Source organism: Alexandromys fortis, unplaced genomic scaffold (assembly GCF_014885135.2).
Source record: "Alexandromys fortis isolate MF-2015 unplaced genomic scaffold, M_Fortis_MF-2015_v1.1 scaffold_37, whole genome shotgun sequence".
Classification (NCBI taxonomy): domain Eukaryota; kingdom Metazoa; phylum Chordata; class Mammalia; order Rodentia; family Cricetidae; genus Alexandromys; species Alexandromys fortis.
In genome coordinates this window covers 729030-751233 of record NW_026067914.1, presented here as the reverse complement: position 1 = coordinate 751233, position 22204 = coordinate 729030, and the positions used below count along the sequence as shown (strand labels likewise).

Below are 22204 nucleotides of genomic sequence, written 5' to 3'. Positions count from 1 at the left end.
TCGAATGAATCAAATGATGACAGAAAATAAGAAACATTTTCTCTCTAGAACAACTGTTTAAGAAAGCATACAGCACTTCCTGTTTATCCTCAATACTTCTGACAATAGATGTGTCAAACTTTTCTTCACAGCAAAAACCCTCCACCTCCAAGTCTGATGCCTGCGGTGTGCTCGCCAGGTCCACACAATCCTGACTCTAAACTCTGGTGTTAGTGTGGGTCCACAGGGAAAGGACTCGGTCCCACAAGAGTGACCTTCTCATACCTCCAAAGACAATTGTAAATATTAACTCTCAACATTTCTGATCACCCACCTATCAGGTCAGCAGCTCCTACAACCTCCTCTTGGGTTTAGCAGTTGACTAAAACAGGTCCTTGAATCCTGGGAGGCATGTGACTGCTGGCTGTTTGTTACAAAGGATACACGAAAGACCAACCAGATGGAAGAGATGCCTAGAACAAGGCACCAACGTACAGAGTGTAGGGCCTCTGTGTTGGGTATACCACCCTCAGGACTGTTTTCTATATCCATAAATCTCAGGCTCCATCATCTAGAGCTTCTGGAAAAAATCTCACTATGTAGGCATCATTGATTAAACCACTGTCATTGGTAACTCTACTGGGTGTCCAGCCCTAGTCTTCCCTCTCGAGGGAATACAGTGAGTGACAGTTCTATTGAACTGGGGTCCATCTCATCATGGCTCTGGACCCTGAGTCACTTAACCAGCCTAATCTCAGGCACAGACAGAAAGGACTTCTCGTCAAAAAAATGATGAAACTAAAAATCAAAATTCCAAGCAATTTAGAGGGCCAGTGCACATTTTTCTTACTATTACACCTTCCCTTCAAAAGGTAGTACTTCTTTGACCTTTGAAAGGGGATAAATGCAGTGAACTGCTTTCAGAGAATAAAGCTGTATTCTAAGGAAAAGGGAGAAGGAGAACCAGTATTTAATTGTGAAGAAACCTGGAAAACCAGGTGACAATGGATAGAATGTGCCATGTGATGCCATTCACTTCTAAATCCGAGAAGGACATTCTTTTCCCCTATCCAGCATTGTCTCTTTTACCAGCGAAACTTATTTTTAACTGGTTAAGAACATCAATGTAATAGGGGCATGGTAGCACACGTCAATGATCTCAGCATTATAATCACAGGCAGAGGAAGACTGCAAGTTTGAGGTCAACCTTGTCTACACACCGAATTACAGACAAGTGAGGACCATGTAGCAAGACCCTGCCACCAAACAAAACTAAACACAATAAAGTTAAACACATCAATGGAGGAACACGATATTTAAATACATGTACATATCATATAATGTTTAAACTGGTTTAAACACATCTCTCTTCTCAAACACTTATCTTTCAGTGAAAAAACTTTTAGAAGCCTTTCTGTGTATATAGTGTAACAGTGCTATACAGAGTCATGGTTCCATGAGTAGCATAAAAAATTCTCACTCCAATCTAATAGTAATTTAGCACTCATGAATCAAACTTTCCCTACCTGATCCCCTCAGAGAAAATTATCAGACGAAGCCTTACAAGGGGACATTCTACGGGCACCTGGTCAATACTTCTCAAAACAGACAAAGTCATGAAAAATGAGGAATGACAGAAACTGTCATGTACTAGATAACACTAGAGAATAATCAATGGCCATTCTGGGGCATTTACATCTCCAAACTAGTCTATTAAAATTGTATAAGAAAAATATAATATACTACCCTGAAGTGGATCTTGAACAGAGAGGGCATTCCTGGAGGGGAAAAACATGGAGTCCATACATGGACTATTTATGTAACAGAAATGTGTCAATATGTGTTTCTCAGTGCTGACAAATACGGCACAAGCCGTGCCAGTACAGGACTGTAATAGTGGGATAAACTCTATTCTATATCTGATGCTTTTCTGTGCGTCTACAATTATTCTGATAATTTTTAATTCCTTAAAAAGTATAATTCCATATATTATTTGCTCCTTTTGTGGCTGTTTTTCTATCAAACTGAAAATAAAACAGAGATTTGATGCTCAGATTTTTCTCTCTAGGAAGCTGTTTTTCTATCAAACTGAAAATAATAATAAAAAAGATTTGGTACTCAAATTTCCCTCACTGATGACTCTTCTGATGGCTTTATAAAATCTAACTCTAAGAATAAGTAAATTTATGACACTTTCTATTAAGATAAAATCTGTTCTCTGGCAATAATTAGACTTTATTCCATTACAGAACCCAACATTTAACAATAGAGTGGCTACCACTATTTAAAAATAAACAGATAATTGTTAGAACTGCAAATATGGGCTCTAGGTTTGTCTGTTTTTCATTTTTGTAATAATAAATTTTGCCATCCAAACATTGCCCTTTTGATCGCCCTGTCCTAAAGCTAGGCATCTTAAATTTCTAAGAAAGCCTCTGTGATACCAAGCATAGCAATCCAGACCTTTAAGATGAATCACAGTATGATCAGCATTAAAATATTATGAATGCAACTGGACTTTTGTTGTACAATGAACTGCCTCTCTCCTTTGTTATGATTTCTTTCATTCATACTGTAAATTGTTTAATAAACTTCATCTTATAAAGGTAATTCCTTATTAGGGAAGGAGGAATGTTATAATTATATTATAATCATAAAAATAAATAAAAATGGGTTACTTATACTCCTTTATTAAAAACAAAAACATGGAAAAGGTAATTCAATTACCTAAAGTTATAAAACAAGTCAGAGAAAAAAGAATGGGATGCAACTTTTTTCCATGTCCGGAGAGAAGTAATTGAAGCCCCACAGAAGATGTTTCCTATCGTAAAATACCCATTAGGTTGAACCAACTGCATTATTTTCCTTTCTTACTGTTTCTAATCTGTTGAATGGTGTTAATTAATTTAATTAAGAGGCAGACTGTGAGCCTGGAAATGTCCTACATAGCTTCAGTTTGGACAATTTCTAAAAATAAAGTTAGATTCTTCAGGAGGCAAATTATAAAACTTTCCAACGTCCCTATAAACAAACCACACTTCTTCCACCATCCTGGAAGTTGTGACTTATGAAAATTCAATTTCCTCCAAAACAGTTATGTTCAGAGAGGTAACCTGCTAGCTGACAAAATCTGTCAGTGCCAGAGTCCACTTCCAAAAAAGTTTTAAAAAAGAAAAGCCAAATGTATAAATGGTGTCTTTTCAAGGGAGCTATTTCTGTTTTATTTATGGACTATGTTGTCAGTTTCTGATTACTCAGAAATGTTCTACATTGCCATAAGTCAAACAGACAACAAAGAGCTAAACGATGTCAGAAACTGTTATAGGGAACCAAAGTTTATGCTCTATACATGAATAATTGTAACAAAATAGGAACCCGGTGTTTCACCCAAAACTGACTCTGGAAATTGGTGCATATTTAGCTTAATTTGGATAACCTAAATATACATGATCTTATTCATTAATAGTTATCGATAGTTGAAGGGTTGTTAAAGACTTGTTTGAGTTTCAAGTGATAATATGAACAATCCTGACTTTACTGGATACAAAAATATTTTTAAAAACTATGCAGAAAATCCCTGCCACACTGGCACTCTGTCTTAGGGAGGAAGACAGAGAAAGATGTATAAAATCTGGCAGTTTTGCCAGATTGTAAAAAGGTCTGAAGAGAGAAGGAATAGGAGATGCTTTGAAAACTCAATGTTCATTTTGCCTGCCTTATACAATGTAAAGTCAAAAGGAACTCTTGATGGTTTTAAGTTTTTATGTCATCACGGCCTATGTTCAAATACAGTAACGGCTATGTCCGGCCTTGAAAAGAGCTGTGATCTGATCCAGCACTGTGCCTGGGTCCTGCTCATCCACAGTGTCTTATGTGCATGACTGCGTGCTAGAAGCCCTTTAACACCAATCTGAACACAGAAGTAAAGCATGCTGGGAGCGACCAAGGAACCCTTTCTACAGATAATGCCTCCTCTTTTCTGCTGTATAACTTTCATCGTTTTCCACAAGTTTAAGTGTGATGTTATTTTCATGAGTTTCTAAGTAATCTGTAATTTGAGTTATGATTGTTTTTTAACCAAAAGCTCGTATAAAAAGAGCATGTGATAGATGTTAGAGTTTTCTAACCTTTGCTATAAAAGTAAAACAATAATTATAACATGAAAAGTGTGATTTTTACCTCTGAGTTGGCTTTCAGAAATTGGCCTATACTGAAATGATTCCATATTGCCAAATCCCTGGATTACCATAGGCTCAGCTATGAAATGTGGATAAATTCTGATTCTCAATATGCTAGAAGTTTGAGCAGTACACAAAAATTCTGACATTTTACCACATCCTAATGACTGTTTTTCCTAACGATTTTGATTTTCTATTATATCAAAATCCCTTTAGAAACATATAAACTAGCAGGTTGATAAAATTAAGATTTTTAGAGTTAAAGTCTATTAGAATTTATTAAATTTAAGACTTCATTTTACAGATTAGATCTGCTTGTCTATCAGGTACAATAGTCACTGTGGTTGTACCAATCTGGATTTTATATTACTAAAAATTCAGATCTTTAGTTACACAGTCAAATTGCAAGTGCTCAGCAGCTACCATACTGACCAAATCACATGATGCATTTTCTCCAGCCCAGCTAGAAGTCTGCGCACTGACACGCTGCTATAAACTCACAGTTTGTTTGCAGCAGAGTCAAAACTAAAATTCAGGTCACAATTTCTATCTTTATCTGCCCTGGACTAAGCCACTGTCTGTGAGAACTAACGAAGAATCTGAGCACAGAAAACATCAGGCTACGTCACATATGAGTTCATCTGATTTTCATGCAAAATCAATCATGAACTTGACCGCCAAGGACATCTAATAAATTCCAAAAGAGGATAAGAGGAAGAAGTCCCCAAATATTTGAAATTAGGAAGAAAGCTTTTCTAAAGGAAAACAAAGCCCATTAAAAAATCATCCAGAAAGTAACAAAACTGGGAAATGTACATCAGGGCTTATGGAATATAATTAGTCACGCTCAGGAAAGCAGGGGAAACTGAAATGAACTTATAATTTATAATTAAAAGCACGGTAGATAAAGAAAACATTCAGCTTTCAAATCTAGAGCTAGTGCCATAGAAGGAAAGGGAATTAACCGAAGGAAAGAACAAAATTACCAAGTCAGATGTTCCCTAGTTTAAAAAGGCAGAAGATTTACACACTCTGAAGTTTAATGAGAGTATAATGATAAGTATAAAAACAATTTTACAAACATAATTAAAAGACATACAGTGAAAAACTAAATGAGAATAAATGACAAATACAATTGTTTTTGAGAAAACTAAATTACACAAGAATACCGTGCACTGTTAGAAAACTGAAAAATCCAAAAGAAGTGGATGATTTCTGAAATATGCTTTAACAAAAATATTCCACAAGGTATTAAAATATAAGGTCATCAAACATAAAAGTACCTTATCTATCTTGAAAATCTGACTATTGAAAGAGTAAAAATAATTTAACATCAATCAACTTAAGTTATATTATCAAATCAATGGTGAAAAGCTACGATCAGAAGATTAAAATACAGGATAAAACTCATCTGCCATGCAATTTTTAAATTCTCAAGCAAGAGGACTAGACATAAACTTTTAAAATCTTATGAAAGGTATTTACTCTAAAAGTTAGGAACAAGAAAAGGATGTCCACTCTCTCCACATCCTTGAAATCTTAGCCAGACCAATAAGACAACTGAAGGAGAACAAGGAGATACAAACAGAAAAGAGAAAAGGCATAGTGTTCTTATTGGCAGATTATATGATTTTATATATGAAACTCTCTAAAAATGCCCACAAACAGCTAATAAATACTTTCAGCAAAGTAGTAGGGTACAAAATTAACACACACACACACACACACACACACACACACACACACACACACACAAATTACCTATATACAAATGACAAGAAGGATTGACAAAGAAGTCAGGGAAACAGGCACAAAAGCTTCATACATATACATATGTATGTTCTGGAATAATTCTAACCAAGCAAATGGAAAACTTGTATAACAAAAACTTTAAGACAGAGGAAAAAACTGACTAAGACACCTGAGGGTAGAGACTGGTAGGATTAATTTTGTGAAAACATTTATCCTACCAAAAAGAATCTACAGACTCAATGCACAAAAATAAAAAATCAATTATTAACTTCACAAGGAAAAACACACACACACACACAAATAAAAACAAAACAGAACAGCTTAGAAAATCCTGAATAATAAAGTACCTGCTAGAGGTATCGCCATCCCAAATTTTAAGTTGTATTACATAGACATAGTAATAAAAATAACATGGTATTAACATAGAAAACAGACATGCTGATCAATGGAATCAAACTGAAGACCTAGATATATGCCCACACAGTTATGGACACTTAATGTTTGACAAAATCAAAAGTACACTTTGGAGAAAAGATAGTATTTTCAACATATGGTGCTGGTCAAACTGGATAAGTACACATAGAAGAATTGATCACACTGTACAAAACTCAGCTTCAAATAGATAACCTCAATGTAAGACTAGCCACACTAACCCTAACAGAAAAGAAAATGGGGACTAGGTTTGAAATCTGACACGGGGAAGGACTTTCTGAACAAAACACTGATAAGACTAACAATTAATAAATGGGACTTTGTGAAGCTAAAAAGGCCTCTATACAGCAAAGGACACTAGCATTCTGTGAGCAAACTATCAGCCTGTAGAATGGAAAAAAACTTTTCAGTTATATATCTGATAAATGGTTAGTAACAAGAATACACAAACTAAAAGAAAAGTCCTGAAAAAATCAAGAAAAGAAATAACCCAATTGAAACTTGGGTATAGAACTAAACCAAGAGGTCTCAAAAAATGAAACACAAATACCTGAGAAATACTTTTTAAAATGTTCAACATGCTTAGCCATCACAGAAATGCAAATCAAAACTACTGGAAGGGAAATGTAATCATCAACATCACGCAGCTACAAGCCCTTGTAACCTACAACATCAACCTGCCTGAAAGATATACCAGAGCAATAGCGGTACAGATGTTAGGGAAGTAACCAGCCACTTTTAGATGGGATGTAAGGCCTACACCATGTGATCAAATCCACATATGGCCCTGTAAAGTGGCCAGGAGCCTGAGACTAGTTAGGTCATGGGCCCTAAAGGAAAACCTATTACTATTATTCTGCTAAAGGAACAGAGCTCCTAATACATACCTAAAAATCAGAGCAGCACTCAACCATCACCACAAAAGCTTATTCCTACATTAGAGAGTAGTACACAGAGACCCACAATAAACATTATAGCGTGAGAAACTTTGGAGCACTCAGTCCTAAATAGAACGTCTTTACCAAACTCCTCTCCTCAAGGCTCAGGTATCTGCGCAGAAGAGGATGTAGAGAAATTGTAGGTGCTGGGTGTAATAGATGAGATCAAAGAAACAACATCTTCCAGGCACAAGAGACTATGACAGCACCCACAAGATCTGTGGGAGCTACATCCGATTAGCCAATGACATCTCAGGGTGACCCGTCCAATAGGCGTGGTTTTCCCTGAGTACATGACCAGATAAAACTGAGAAAGGCTTCACACGCTTGCTCTCTTGGTGTGGTCGGAGCTGGAGCAAGTGGTGAAGAAGCAACATACGGTTGGTGCTCTTGACCCTTGGGTAGAACCACTGGAGGAAGGCAGCTAGCTGGGTCAGCATCAGCATCTGCTTGGCTCTCTATTCGTGAGTTTGTCTTTTCATTGCACCTCTTAATGAATTGGTAAGTAAACTCTTGTGGGTTCTCACAGAGTAGAGGAAATGAACACAAAGTTCTACTGCTAACCTAGAAGCTATTTATAGTTGATAAGCTGCTGGGAAAGGGAAAACCAGTTTTTGCCAATGGAGGAATACTGGGTATATCAATCACACTCAGGGCAGGCTCCACGCCCAGAAGGAGTTGTCCAACGTGAAGCGGACTTCACTTTTTGTGCAGTTTTTCTTTTGTTTTTGGGATGCTATTTTCTCCATCACACGTTAGAAATAAAGAGTGCAGTCTAGAAAGGTTAAGTAACTTCAGATATAGAGAGATGCTTCCCAATATACTTAAAAGCAGATGAAGGGTTCTGTGTATAGGAAGGACACACTGAGTTCTTCCTCCCATAATGCTAAGTGCATCAGCACCAGAATGAGCTCAAGTAATCGAATAGGTAAGAATTAGTTTTCAAACATGGGTTCAGCCACTTCATGGCTCTACATTTAGGTTTTTCTGTCGTTCTGTAACTGCACATTAAAGAATGAATTTCTTAATTCCTTATTGGCAGGTGAGATAAGAGAATTGTGCTCTATAAACAAATCCCTACGTGAAAAAAATATGGAAGAAATATGGATATTTTATAGCTATGTGTCTCCATGTATAAATACCACTTTATCTAAACTTAAAAGTGTTGATCAAGATGATCTCTAAGCCAAAAGAATAAAGTCAAAAGTGACAATTTCGCCAAGTGGAAATGTCAAATTCAGTGATTTAATAAAATTTAGTGTTCGGCAATGATTAGCCTGTAGCTGCAGGGTCGCACTGCCATCAGCCCCGTGGTTCCCTTCCCTGCTAAGTCTTCTCAGCAGCACCATTAGCTGTCATATTACTAATAATGGGTGTCTAAGGAGGTCTCATCTATCAATTCTAATGTTCCTTCTCCTTTTAAGTGGGCTGTTTAACGAGAAGGGGCTGCTGCAGTCATGGGAATGCATCGTTAGCCAAACATATTATTGCAAACATCACATCCATCGCTCAGTTTCTCTACATAAAAAGAAGAGGGAAGTGAGTGAACGTCAGAGAGAGATGGAGGGAGGCAGAGGAACAGAATTCCCTCTATGCAAGGGGTTTGCCCTCTCACACCAGAAAAGACACAAAGTACTTGATCAAGTTCTTAAAAGTACTTCTAGAAGGGCTTTAACCCAAATCACATTGAATGTAAGTAAGAAACATTTTTTTTCAACATACTATTTTCCAGACACACGCAGATAAAATTATGTTCGTATAAGCAAGCATAGTCTCCAAGTAAAGAGCTGTAGTAAGAACTTAAAGGTCTGGCATGATGACTTGATGGATAAAGTACTGATCATACAAATGTCAGGATCAGAGTTCAAAGGGTGGTGGCCTGTCTCTAATCCCAGCCCTGGTGAGACAGAGACGGGATACCCAAGGCATACTGGCTAGCTAGACCAGTAGGAACAGCAGCCTCTAATTTCGGCAAGAAACCCTGCCTCAGAAAGTAGAGGATGATCAAGGAAGAAATCCACCATCAGCCTGTGCCACTACAATCACACACTATGTTGTGTGTGCTCTTGTACATTTTGCAAACATCAAGTTGCTAATTGGCACAGAGAGTGCATATATATGTTCAAAGTGAATTTAGGCCTATGCTTCTCAAATGCACAAAGACTGAAAAACAGGAGGGGAAAACTATATCAAAATGCCCATTTTTCCTCTTCCTTAATTCGTTTGTGTTTCCACGGGCACCACAGGGCCTGTCTCCAGTACCACTCACGCTAGGCAGCCCTGCTCTGTGGGTAGCTATTTTATGCTTTCAACAACAGCTCTCCTAGATGATCATCCACATCTGTGTCCCTTCATAAGTCAATAATCTACGCCAGCTGTTTTCCAAAAATAACCATTAGGAAGGCACCAGAGCAGACCCAAGTGTAGATTCCGTCAGCTGCACATCTTTCCATGTTTTCTTAGCTCATCTGGGGTTTCACCATCACTATGCTGGTCAGGGACTAGGAAGGAGTGAGCTATTGTTGTCAACGTTTCCGTTTTCGGCGACTCAGAGCAGAAGTGTTAAAAAATCTGTGTGCACGCGAGCGGCGCTGCATACTAAGAAGGTATTAAAGGGTGAGACAAATAGCGTCCACACCATCTTCTTGTCTTACGGCCTCAGCATTTATTATAGTCTGACACAGTAGTGATTGATGCGGACGCCTTGGTACTGAGAGCTCAAGACTTATATAGCCAATGAAAGATTATTACACTTAGTGGAAAGATAAAGCCAATGAAAAATGATGTAATAAAGCTCAACTTCCCAGCTTCTTGACTGTCAGATTTTGTAATAAAAACGTATCTAAACTGTATAAATCAGCATAAATGTTTGAGACAAGCAGAAATAGATTGCTTGCTGAAACTACACAGAAAGGGCAGAATACATCTATCCTAAGACCAACAAAAGCAAGAAGTGCATCTAAAAGCATTTCAAGCTTGGCCCTTGACTATAAACCTAGGTTAAGCAGGTTCTACTGGTTCCCGCGGCGATGTCCTGTTGAATCAGTTTGGTTGTAGGCACATCGCTCTTTAATACCGTGTGGTACAGCATTGATGAAGATGGAAATAAGAGCCTCATTCATGGAGAGAATCCGTGCTTTCTAGACTCGCCATCACTCACTCCTAATGAAAACACGTGTTCCAGCTTGTATCATTTGTAAGGGGTAGATCTGAAGCTCAGACTGAGTTACAAACTAAACGCTTTGGTCTTTACTACCACATCACAGAAGAAAACAACATGCACTGTGCATCGCATGCAAAGAAGTCAAGGAGTGGTTGTCAGCTTCCAAAACAAAAAACACAAAACACAAATGTCAACAACCACAGATGCTGCTGCCGCCTTCCATTACCAAACACGTGGAACCAGACCAAGGAACACTTTCCACGCTCAGTTTCTCAGGTCACCACATGTCATTTCACGATGATCCCGAGTTCCCCATCAACATCCCATCAGGCCCCTTCCTTTGGAATTCATGAGCTCCAAATCTATATCAAGAAAAGTATAAAGCAATGCACACTGATGTCTTAATCACTCACAGCAAGTTTAGGGAGACAACAATATGGCCCACATTGGCAAGTTCTTTAAAATGGGAATCTATCATATATAGCTTGCAGTAAAAGAAAAGAAACAAACAAACAACAACAACAAAAAAAGCCCTCCAGTCCCATTGCATGCTAAAGTATAACAAAAACAGATCACACATGTCTGAACTCTGTTTACAGATGCCCAAGCCCTCCTAAGGCAGGCTCCTGCTCAACAGGCTCCACCCAGAAGAGCTGAACCAACTTCCAACCTTTCAGGCTGCAGTGTGGATAAGCAGAGGAACAGCAAGGCTCACTGCCCCTCCTTCCTGGAACAGAGGCTGTTACTCCTTCCCTCTCAGGACTCCAACTTCTCTGCTAGGATCATTTCCTTAGCCTGTCAGAATAAGAGCCCATTTGCTTTCATGTCCTGAGTCAAGCTCTGTGAAATTTACCCAGTATTTCTTTTTCCTTTAGATAGGCCTAGAAAGCAGCTACCATTACGTCATTCCTATTTTACAGAAGAACAAAGGCAGAAAACCGATCAAGCTACACTGTTCCAATGTGACAACAAATTTCAACTAGGATCTATCTCTCCACAGGTTTTTTTGTTGTTGTTTGTTTTTATGGTTTTTTTTTTTTTTTTTTTTTTTTTTTTTTTTTTTTTTGGTCCTTAACTACTAAATCAGCAGGAGAACCAGACTCTAGTCTCAAACTTCCAAATTTTTTGGATCAAAATGAAAATGCTTTAATGCAAAAATCTTAAGTGGTATGCTCAGGGTCATATCTCAACTACTGATATTGTCAGTATAAAATCCAACACTTGCTTTTGTAAGTGCCTTCTCCTACCCCACATTGCCTTTTCATAAAATGTGAAGGTAGACACACATTCTGATTTCCTACATGAATACATACCGTTACTTGTCAATGCAACTCACTGGATGGTAGACAGGACATCCTCCATGATTACTTCTGGGCCTCCAAAAGCTGCCACCTGACTTAAAATAACTGATCTTTTCACAATCGAAAAACGCTATAACCCCAAATCTGCTAAGAGTTCTTACTACAGGTGGACCCACAGTATTTTCCCCTACATTTTAATGACGAATGGTGATAATTATTTAATGTGCTTATTTCCAAATTTCCAACACTAGAGTCACTCAGGTTGCTTTAAGCCACCCCCATTCCAGGGCTATGTCACCAATAAATTAAATTTAAAAGATTGGCTGGAGGCAAAATTAACCTCAATTTTTTGAAGATTATTTTTATTTTTACTTATATGCATGCCTGTGTTCGTGTATGCCACACGTGTGCATGGACCATGGAGGCCAGAAGAGGGCGTCAGATCCCCTATAGTAAAAACTATAGGTGCTAGAAACCAGACCTAGGTCCTTTGGAAGAGCAGCAAGTGCTCTTAACCATGAAGCCATCTCTCCAGCCCAAGCCTCAATATTTCTTAACCTTTGAGATGATTCCAATATGCATTAAATTGGAAAACCAGAGTTTTAATTATTATTAAACTTTTGTGTTGCGGGTAGCGGTCGCTCAACAAGGCTAACCTAACACCAACCATAATTTCTACCAGAGCTATCAATTATGTAAATCCACCATGTTCAAATTTTTCTCTGAAATACAACTAAGAGATATCAAAATAAACTATCATAGAACACCAATGTTAGTTACTTAACAGGACTCCTTTTAGCTGGTACTACAGAGAAACACAGAAATACACACCCTTACCTTACACACACATACACACCCAGCAGCCACAATGAGCTTATACCCAGGGGGATATGTCCACTGCTGTCCCCTAACGTAATCTCACAGTAACAGCCTTATCATGGCCAAAACCAAAGGAAAGAAATCCTGTAAGCCTTTTTCCAAAACTAATCCTGAGATTTCCTCTTGAAAGTTTGCATCATTAAATGAAAACCAACCAGCTGCCTTTATAAGCCTATTTAACTACCACAGACTTTGAATTCCCTAACAGAAGACAACATGATTAAGGAGTCACACAACTAATCAAGAAAGGCTTTTTAATCACCGTACATAAGAAAAATAGAATTAACATATAATCAACAAAATTGTTCTTTGTTCTTTCTAGTTATAAATCTCATTTGTAATAGGTGTTTGTCAGTTCTTATATTCATGAGATTATAACCAACCTAGTTTCTCCATCTTCTAACTCTTGTTTCTCTAAGGAAAAAGCCTTCGGTGACATTTCTGGTCACTAGTCCCAAAGACATAGAAAACACTGAGCACTTCTTAGGACTGCTAAACTAAATTTGGGCTAAGTATGGCAGCTCATATCCATAGTCCCAGCACTTATGAGGCTAGAGCCATGCTATGGATTCAGGGCCAGCTTGGGCTAAGAGTGAAATCGTATCTTTAAAAAGAAATCAGGGGCTGCAGAGATGTCTTGGCGGTTAAGAGCACTGGTTGCTCTTCCAAAGGACCCAGGTTCAATTCCCAGCACCCACATGGCAGTTCGCTGCTGTCTGTAACTCCAGTTCCAGGAGATCTGATACCTTCATACCAATGCATATAAAATAAAGGTTTTTTTAAAAATCAATTCTACCAAGAAGAGAATATATTTATTTATTTCTAATAATTATATTGTACATTCATAGCAATTTGAGGGTTTTTCTTAGGGTTTCAAAAGCATTCTAAGACAATATAATTCACAAGAAGGAAAAATGTCTACTTACAGGTATCATCCAGTTGGCCAGGTCACCGTATTTAGAAACCTGCATTGCTCCTAACATTGTGAGATTGACATGTCCCCTGGGAAAAAGAGAAAGAAGTATAAAGCAAACCTCACATGCTTTATGTCCCCTTTGCTTGAAAGCATCAGCAATTAAAATAATCTTAAGCTCCAAAATGCATCTATTTTCCCACTCCCTGTAATTGATTTCTAAATAGATCAGCGCCAAGCTGGTGCAAAGAAGTACCATTAAGAGTTCTTTTTTAAAAATTATAGCTTATATTGTCTCCAAACACAAACTAAACACAGGTGTGCACAGTGAAGTTCGTTTCCTCCAGTGAGGGAGAATGTGACTTATTTCGAAGACAAACTGTAGCTGGAAAGTGAGCCCACAGTTTGAAGGAAATGTCGGGAATACCTTATAATGTTATTCCAGTCAAGCTGGCACAAAGAGGCAGACTCCATGTAGGGGGTCTTTGCAAAGTAGTGGGGTGGGTATTTCCATGCCCAACCCTCAGTGGGAATAATTTCACAGCTTTCTGCAGCTGAACAAACCGTGATCGCTTAATGGGACGGTGGGAAAGGGGACTGCGCCGCAGAGGCTTGCTCAGGGGATGACTCAGCCCACTCCACACCATGTGACTACAGAGAGGGGCTACGCTATTACATACCCTCTAATCATCGCGAATGACTCATCGCTGGAGAAGAAAGAGGCTCCTGGGAGAACAGTAACCGTTTCCTTTCCTAAAGGCACACACAAAAGAAAAAAGGAAAGGGGAAGGGGAGAACTATTAAATCTCTGAGATCATCATGATGGACAGAGGTCTGTACCATCTCTGCTTCTGGAAGACACTACAATCCAACCAAAATGCATTTGCATGTGGGGTGGCAAGTGTCCACCCTGAGAAGAGGTGTATTTTACCTCTAATGTTGTTTAGATTTTTGTTCCTGCAAAGTGATAACAACCAGCATTTACAGGATTGCTGCTTGGAAATTCTCTACGGGCCAAGGATCCTCTGCTGTCTAGACAATGCCCTTCAACTTTGCAACTTTCGACGCTGACAATCTGCAGTTAAAGACTAAAGGTTGCCAAGGACCTGTACTGCACACAGTGGCTATAGGCAGCAATGCCACACTGCACATGTGAAATAGACTTTGAAAGGAACCCTGAGGTGATGAATGGTCATTAACTTGAGTATGTCAGTCATTTCACTGTGTGCACTCATGTCAAATCAACACACCAAATGTTAAACGCTGAGTACACGCTACTTTCTTTTGCCAACTGTGTTGGCTAGTTCTATGTCAAATTGAAACAGGCTAGAATCACCGACAAGGGGGAAGTCTCAATTGAGAAAATACCTTCATAAGATCTGGTGGTAGGCAAGCCTGTGCTGCATTTTTTTTTTTAAGATTGATGCGTGAGGGGGCTGGAGAGATGGCTCAGTGGTTAAGAGCATTGCCTGCTCTTCCAAAGGTCCTGAGTTCAATTCCCAGCAACCACATGGTGGCTCACAACCATCTGGAATGAGGTCTGGTGCCCTCTTCTGGCCTGCAGACATACATACATTGTGTACATAATAAATAAATAAATAAATAGATAGATAAATAAATAAATAAATGTTTTTTTAAAAAAGATTGATGCGTGAGGGCCCGGCCTATGGTAGGTGGTGCCATCCCTGGGCTAATGTGGGTTCTCTAAGAAAGCAGACTGAACAAGCCAAGAGGAGCAAGAGTAAGAAGCATTCCTCCACAGCCTCTACATCAGTTCCTGCCTCCAGGTTCCTGTCCTGCTTGATTTCCTGTCCTAAATTTCTTTGATGATGAAGTATGATGGGCAAGTATAAACCACTGAACAAACCCTTCCCTCCCCAAGTTACTTCTGTCATGGTCAGCAGCAGAGACCCTAAGACACCAACTATGCCTTAATAATTGTGGGGAGAAAACCTAAAATAGAAATAGATGAAAATGTGTAAAAACCTACCTACTTCCTTATTACCATTAAGCCTGACGCCCCCTCTCCTCACATGCAAGTACATACACATATCCACCTTTGTTCTCCAGCCCCTTTAAGCTGTGAGCTCCTTCATTCACATACTTTCATGAAATCAGAGAACACTTCTGAACACATTTAATACTAATTCCTAAGAGATTCTCTTGTTAAGACTTCTAAATTAGGACACATAGTTATTTAAAAAAAAAAAAAAAAAAAAAACTTCACATTTAGCTGGGTGTGGCAGCACAGGCCTGTAATCCCGGGAGTCTGAGGCAGAATGACCACACCATCTACACAGGGAATTCCACCTAGCGGGGATTACAGACTGAGGGAGACCCTGTTTTAAAAATTAAAGATAGCTATATAAATAAAACCTCCATGTTTATCCAGTTAGCACAGTAGCTAACTACCAGTGCCTTGGTCAGAGCCAAGCTGCCCGTCCTGTGGGATCTACATTCTGTCTCTTCCTGCTTTCAGAACATCATACGGTCTTCACTGGTAAAACGCTCAGACGCCATCTGACTGAAGTAAGTCAGCTGTCCCAGAGAGCTCCCTCCTCTGCTCCATCGCAGGAAGGTAGCTTAGGAGAGGAAGAAAAGCTATACTTGAGAGGTCAGAATGCAGGAAACGTTCTCAGATGCCGCAGCCACCGGAAGACAACTGGCCACCCCAGCTGTGCACCACAGCTACAGCTACTCTGGCTGGCTTCCCAAGGACTGCTGAAAGCTAAGACCTTTGTCAATATCCTTAATTTCAGCTCGAGGATGGGGGGAAAGTAGGCCTATTTATATCATACTGAAATATTCATTGCCCGAGGGAGTTTGATTCTAAATAATGGAAATATTTTCTCTTCTTCCAAAGTACCGCAAACCTGAAACTCTTTGGGAACCACTTTCTGGTGTGGTTGGAAGCGGCTTTTAGATAGCATACAAGACGTGGAGGATTAAGTGAGATAATGCATGTGAAGTCCTCTGCCAGAGCTGGGTGCAGAGCGGAAGCTTCGCGACAGAAGCTGGCATTACGATCATGAGTGCCCCTCCCTCCAGACCACTCAGCGTAAGAGGCAGAGCGGCTTTCCCTCCAGGGACAACGTCACAGGACCACAAACTGGCTCACACAGTAAGCCTCCCAACCAGTCTGCAGGAGCTCTAAGCTTTCGGACATACACACTATAGCCAGACCTCATCCAAATGCTTCTTCTGGCCCAATCAGATCCTCGCCACTTCTGTGGGGTGGAGAGTCATGGAGGAAAACTGTCCAGGACATGGAAGAAACACAAACTTCCCAAGTCTTTGTTTCTTCTGAGTGTTAAGTCACAGTGATTTCCAAAAGACATTCTCCACTGATGACATACGGGAGGTGGTTCTTTTAAATTAATAATAATAATTTTGTTACTATTATTAGCATTTTGTAGGAAATTCTGAGCCCAGTGGGGAGTGTTCTGCCTTTCTCTGAACTGCACAAGCCGTATTTAAAGTCGTGAGAACATGCCTCATGGAAAAGTACCCAGGCTTCTTCCGAGGCGGTCTTATAAATTACATTTTTCTGAAGCAGAGTCAACTGTCCATGTTTTTACTTATTTATACTATGTATTTCCAGTGTGTGTATGTGTCTTCTAAGGCAGTGTATATTCTTTGGAAGTAGTGACCTCTCCACATTTTTACTTATGTTATTTCTTCTGACTGAGTATATGTGTATGTGTGTGAGGTCGGAATATAATTCTCAGGACTCGGATTGAACTCAGGTCAGGCCTGTCCCTAAGCACCTCTACCCATGAGCCACTCTGTTAGCCTGGCTTTTACTCATTCATAATTGCTGTAAGCATTCCAACTGGCTATCCAATCCAAAGATCAGCCCTGAAAATACACATGTAAGCAGAATTATTCAGACTAAGCAAGCTGTATTTTTATGTTTAGAAACACACACACACACACACACCAATTAAAAGGTTTGAAGGGAGGAAAGAGAAGGGATAAGAAATGTGATTATATTATAGACTCAAAAAATTACGTGTTTATGGTTTTATACATACTGTGAATTTTCAAATCAGAACCAATACTCTGCCTTTCCTCTAAAGCTGACTCTTCATTAGAAAAACATGGAATCCCTTTCAGCTTTTTGAAACATACAGTAGGTCCTTGATAACTATGGTTACCCTACTGTGCAATAGCACATGAGAACCCCTATTATCTAGTCATGACTTCCTGCCCACTGGGAAGCCTTCCTCAGCTCTGCCTTCTGCCTGCTCTGGTCACCACCATTCTAGCCTCAGCTTCCAGGAGACTGACTTTTCTGCGGCTCCACATATACCTGACAATGTGCATGACTTGTCTTTCTACGCCTGACCCATTTTGCTTAGCATAGTCTACATGGTCTCAAATGACAAAAGATCATAGTTTTTCAACCATTTAATAGTATTCTACTATGTGTTTTATTTATCCATTGATTATCCAATAAAAACTCAGCCTATTTCCATTTTATAGGCTTGGTAAACAGTATTGCAATAAACACAGTACGGAAAGATGTCTCTGTAATTTGCTGATTTTATTCCTTTTGGCAATGCACCCCAAAACAGACTTACTAGATTATATGCTGGTTCTCCTTTTGGGTGCTATTATTTTTAAACATCCAACATGTAAATGAATCCAGTACCTAAGTATACTATATTGAATTCACAATTTTCTAATGCAACATTCAGGATTCGGTCAGTAACTATAACAATAAGTCAATGTAAAAATAATAGCCTTGCTACCGATCCAAAACCCTGCCCAGGCATCCAGCCCACTTGACAGCCAGTGTCAGGTAAAAGACCAAGTTTCCAGTTTCAGCTTTGTTTTGCTCCATTCTGGGACCCTTTCCAAGCACCCACCCTACACAATAGACAGAACCCAACAAATGTGACTCTAAACTTCTCTCTAGTGAACGGCAGTAAATACAGAGACTCCTAGATCACAACGTGGCAGCTGAGAGCTGGGCCCTAGACAAGCCATTTATAACATCCCTTCTAAGCCTCCCAGATGCTGCAGGAGAGCGGGCAGAAAGAAGATAAAAGCTGGAGGAAAGGAAGAAGGGTTGTGATAAAATAGCCTACAGATAAGGCACAGCCGTTGTAACCATGAACTCACAGTACCTACAGGCTCCTCTACTAAGTCTGAACAAGAATGACCCTGCTGATAGTCGGGTACCAATGGAGGAGGGGATCACCAAGGCCAAGCCTCTTCACTGAACTATTTGCTACTAAGATTCAGGGAGAGAGAGAATACCTGCCTTCAGTTGTATACCTACTGCTGACCCCAACAGACCCCAGTGGAGAGTCCCAAGCCAATGGTCACACAGATAGCCATGGTTAAATTAAATGGATCATGAAGCAAAAGTCAGGAATCTGGAATGGGGGGGAGCGGGCAATGAGGGGATAAATAAGGATGAAAGTGATAAAAGGAGAATGAGGATAAAGTAATCTGAATGTATTAATACACGTGTGACAATTTCAAACAAATAACTTCTCTGTGTGTACATCTAAATCTTTTCATATGATTTTGTCAAGAGAGTGCATTAATTTTATCCTTATTCAGTTCTTTGGTGCATAATTCAATAGTGAGTAAGTAACTATTATGAACACTGAACAAAGATACAAACAAAATTCAACTTGCCCATACACTGGTTCTCAAACATGAATTCCCAGCAGACCCAGATGGAGAGCATCTACATATGCAGGCTGCTGCTGCCTCCAGCTCCCCCAGTTTCTAATTCCGTACTGAATTAGTAGGGGCTGAGATTTAAGAGTCACTGGTCACGCTGACACTATGGATACAGAGACTTAAAAAGCTAATACCCTAAAGGGGGGGGGGACAGTTTCTAATTGAGCAAGAAAGAGAAATAGTTACAAGACAAAATAATGGGTGTTTAAGAGAAAGACACTCAATGTGTTGTAGGTTCTGGGGAGGGGACGTTCTTGTCCTGTGGAGGGATTGGAAGTGATCAAATGGGCCAAAATGTGAAGGACTAACATAATACATTTTGATGGTAATTATGAGTGAGATGGGGTAAAAATGAAGGGGAGAATCTGGTGAGCACTCAGTAAGCGCAAAGGCTACCAGAATGAAGGAATGGTCCAAAGCAGGGAGAGCCCAATAGACATCCAGTGTTGAGCTGCCTGTACTTCCGTGTGCAGGCCTGTGGCTCTCCAGGAGTGGTAGAGCCCTCCAAAGCAGGGTAACCTTCTGGGAGGCTGTTCTAGTCACAGAATGTTTGGCAGTGTCTCTGGCCTCTACCTACTCGATGCCAGTCATACTAATAGTCAAAAATGTCTTCAGACACTGTCCAATGTCCCCAAGAGTCTGTTGAAAACAGCCAGTATTGAAGTTAGGATGGGCTTTTCACAGGCCACATGGTGTGCAAGGTGACTCTTTCTAAAGCAACTTAAAAATATTACTTGTTTTATTACTTGTTTAAAATAAGAAAACATCACTGACAGGGAAGCATGCTTAGTTCACATTTAATGAAAAAGCAAACGCATGGGGATTATTAGACATTTCCCAGTTACTCTAGCCTGCACCCAGGTTCTCCTCGCTCCTACCTGCTGCCGTCTGCAGCTCTCTCTAGCTGGCTTTGCAGCAGGTATAGTTCAGCGGATGGACAGAAAACCATGTAGCACCAACAAGAGACAGTGGGAGCTCAGACGCTTATGGTTTTATCTTGGGCACTTTAAGATTACAGTGGGATTTCAGAACTTGAAAAGGGGTAGCTCCACGGGGACGGAGCTACTCTGAAGCTTCACGGAGTAGAGAACCCCTCCCACCCAAGAATGTGACTGAAAAGATCAGCCGTTATTCTAAGGAAAATGGGTTTTATAAACTCCAAGCCTGAGATTTGGGAAATGGAATTATTCATTTTGCAAATAACCAACTAACATAACAAATTAATTAAAGCAAGCAGCAAATATTTTCACAGACCAGTGAGCTACTGCTAAAGGATACAGTACAATTCAAGTACCACGTTGGTTAAATGTCACTGCGTTGCCACACTGGGACTTTCAGGGTTGAGCTGTGTTAGCTAACTCAAATATTCAAACCGAATGTATATTTTAATGTTCCAAAATCCCAAGTACCAGACATCATTCTACTTGACAGCTGGACTTTATGTTCTGCTCATATTACTTCTGAGCATTACACATACTATTTTTGAACGCAAAGTAAGAACAATACTTCTGTGGGGGCAGAATGAATAAAGAAAGGCACTGAACATCCTCCTAGGACATAAATTAGCTTCCTAAGAACTGCTCCCTTCCAAGGATGAGCCAAAAGCCAAGAGAACGGCAATGGTACCTCAAGCATTGTGACAGATGCCAAAGGGCCTGAGCTGTTCGTTCTCTGGGTTGCTAATCTATTCCGTGTCCCTGTCAATGAGCAGGCTGGTAATAAAAGGCAAGGTGGAGGCCTAAAGAGCAAAGGAGAATGCAGTGGGAGTCCCCAGCTCAAAGAAACTCTCTGTGTGTGTTCGGCTCACATCCTTGGCATGACGTCAGTGGCCTGGTGCAGACTTAAGCAACCCCACCTGTAGAGGATGCCATCTACATTACAGAGTAATAAGCATCACCTACGACAAATCCCCAGCGCACCAGCCTTGAACTGTGCACCCATTCCCACTTTCTCTATCCACAGAAATCTGGCATGTTTCTACTTGGGGTTGGTGAGTAGAAGGCCCAGGCAGGAGACCCCAGTGGATACCATTAGCTCACCAAGGTCACCTGTAATTTGGTGATGGTCTTTTATCTACATGCCAGTTTCTATTGGGTGGCTCTCTCCTGCTACCACCCTCTAAGGATAGAGTAGAATAACGCTCTGGAGGATCGCGTTTCCTTCGTGCTGTCCAGACCCTTGTCAATTGCTCTGTCTCTGAACTCTTCTCGAGGACACCATGCAAGGGTGTGCTCTCTGTTTACAGGCAGGTCCCTGCCCGACCCACTAAGGCTCTGCAATTAAAATGCGCCTCCACCTGCATTTCTTCCACTATCTCATCTGAAACCGCATGAGAGAGATCCCAAAGACCAGAAGGGTCATTTCCCTCCTTTGTCATAAATATAGTGCGCTCCTTCCAGAAGACAAACAATTGGGTTCAAATTGTTGCCGATACTTGACACAGAGCTAAACTAGTAGCAAAAGAAGATGCTGGAAAAGTACAAAGTGAGTTTACCTGCATTGATGAGGTCAGCATCGGCTTCGTGTTGTAGTGGGTACGGACCCTGTCAAACACAGCACACCGTCAGTGAGTGACCGAGTCACACTTCCCCCAGGCACACGCAGAAACTGTTTAAATACCTTCCCTGAAGATCTAGAACGCTGACATCCGAAGACGTGAGGTAAATTTTTCCAAAAATAATCCCTGGTTTTCACAACTCTTTCTCATATTGATTATGACTGGGCAAGTGAGAAATATTCCTAAAATTACCAGTCTGGTTTCAGAAAAGTAATTCCTTGGTGCCTGTTATGTAGGTATCAAGCATGCTCAGTCTTTCGGCATTGTACAATGGTGTCTACAAACTTCATGCAAGAATCACACAGTCAAGGTGTGTGTGTGTGTGTGTGTGTGTGCATGCTCGCATGCACGTTTGTATGTGCATGGGTGTGCACATTTCTAATACCTTCTCTTTGCCTTATTAGTATTATTA

The 22204-nt window shown here is 40.1% G+C and overlaps 1 protein-coding gene across 1 annotated transcript in view; it reads right to left on the bottom strand.

The window, feature by feature from the left end:
• The window catches only part of Oxct1 (3-oxoacid CoA-transferase 1), a 109257-nt gene that overhangs the window by 32030 nt on the left and 55023 nt on the right, over window positions 1-22204 (bottom strand). Inside the window, exons 11-13 of the mRNA XM_050139057.1 lie at window positions 21730-21778; window positions 14216-14288; window positions 13549-13624 (exon numbers count right to left, since the gene is read on the bottom strand). Coding sequence (XP_049995014.1) covers window positions 13549-13624; window positions 14216-14288; window positions 21730-21778 — 198 coding nt within the window. The remainder of the gene's footprint in view (window positions 1-13548; window positions 13625-14215; window positions 14289-21729; window positions 21779-22204) is intronic.